The sequence below is a fragment of the Salvelinus sp. IW2-2015 genome, unplaced genomic scaffold (assembly GCF_002910315.2).
Source record: "Salvelinus sp. IW2-2015 unplaced genomic scaffold, ASM291031v2 Un_scaffold6104, whole genome shotgun sequence".
Lineage (NCBI taxonomy): Eukaryota > Metazoa > Chordata > Actinopteri > Salmoniformes > Salmonidae > Salvelinus > Salvelinus sp. IW2-2015.
The window spans coordinates 77,780-79,276 of NW_019947368.1; the positions used below are offsets into that span (position 1 = coordinate 77,780).

General features: G+C 47.5%; 1 protein-coding gene across 1 annotated transcript in view; it reads left to right on the forward strand.

Annotated features, from left to right (window-relative positions):
• Positions 1-998: 998 nt before the first annotated feature.
• LOC112078701 (E3 ubiquitin-protein ligase ZSWIM2-like) overlaps positions 999-1,497 on the forward strand; it is a 3,674-nt gene continuing 3,175 nt past the window's right edge. The window contains 1 exon segment of the mRNA XM_024144855.2: positions 999-1,208. Within this exon segment, the coding sequence (XP_024000623.1) occupies positions 1,146-1,208 (63 nt within the window). The 5' untranslated portion in view covers positions 999-1,145.

Here is a 1,497-nt window from a genome sequence, read left to right on the forward strand (position 1 = left end):
ATCCTCAGGCCTGTGGCTTGTGTGCTGTCTCCTGTGCCTGGTCTGGGTACCCTGGGTTCTCAGCTTCCACTGGGGCCTGGCTCTCCACAGGTGATGACAGCTCTGGGCTGAGCAGCAGCAGCAGTCATGTCCCTGTCTGGCCTGTTTACACCCACAAACAGAGCTCGGCTGGCCCTTCCCGTCCCTCCATAGATCCCCGAGCCCAGTCCTGTTATGTTATGTCAACAGGAATTTTTGTATTTTGGTTTTGGGGGCCTTAGGGTTAAAGACAGGGCATCACCCACTTTAGACTTACTCTGTTTACCTTGTGGTGGCAGAGCAGGWGAGGCAGTTTATTAAATTATTTTTCTTTTACCCCGTTTTTTTTCTCCCCAATTTCGTGGTATCCAATTGGTAGTTACAGTCTTGTCTCATCGCTGTAACTCCCATACGAACTCGGGAGAGGCAAAGGTCGAGAGCCATGCGTCCTCTGAAACACAAGCCAACCAAGCCGCACTGCTTCTTGACACAATGCCCACTTAGCCCGGAAGCCAGCCGCACCAATGTGTCAGAGGAAACACCGTACACCTGGCGACTGTCAGCGTGCACTGCGCTCGGCCCACCACAGGAGTCGCTAGTGCGAGATGGGACAAGGACATCCCTGCCGGCCAAACCCGGARGACCCTGGGCCAATTGTGCGCCGCCCCATGGGTCTCCCGGTCGCGGCTGGATGCGACAGAGCCTGGACTCGAACCCAGAATCTCTAGTGGCACAGCTATTTTTTATTATTTCACCTTTATTTAACTAGGTAGGCTAGTGAAGAACAAGTTCTCATTTACAACTGTGACCTGGCCAAGATAAAGCAAAGCAGTGCGACACAAACAACAACACAGAGTTACACATGGAATAAACAAACATGCAGTCAATAATACAATAGAAAACGTCTATATACAGTGTGTGTGCAAATGAGGTAGGATAAGGGAGGTAAGGCAATAAATAAATAAATAAATAGTTTAAACAATAAGCTAGCTAGCTGCATAGTTAGCTACTAAAGTTTAAACCTTTGCTGATATAGCAGGGCACGCACGTCGACTTAGTATGAAGACATTGCTCTAGTCTTCTCTCCTCCTCAGTCTCTTCCCTAGAAATTCTGTGAGAGTTGTGTTATGTTCAGGAAAACTGTCTGGAAGAATACCGTGAGTGATGCCGTTAGCTGGCACCAAGACGAGGCCCTGAACGACCATGTTCATCCTGAAAGAGTATGGTCCGACCGGATTCCTACTCAAAGAGGAGGGGAACCCAAAAACTTCAAAGTAGTAGCCTGCATGTGCAACATCCTAACTTGACATCATCAACATTATAGTCCTATTTACATTTTGACACGAAATACTTTCTTATTTCTTAATCAGGTAGCCTATTTTTCATATTCCACAGGTGTTCTTGGGAGACCCTCATACATGTACCTGTTCAACATTCCACAAAGAGAGAGACCTCTGCAAACACATCTGCTGGTAATTA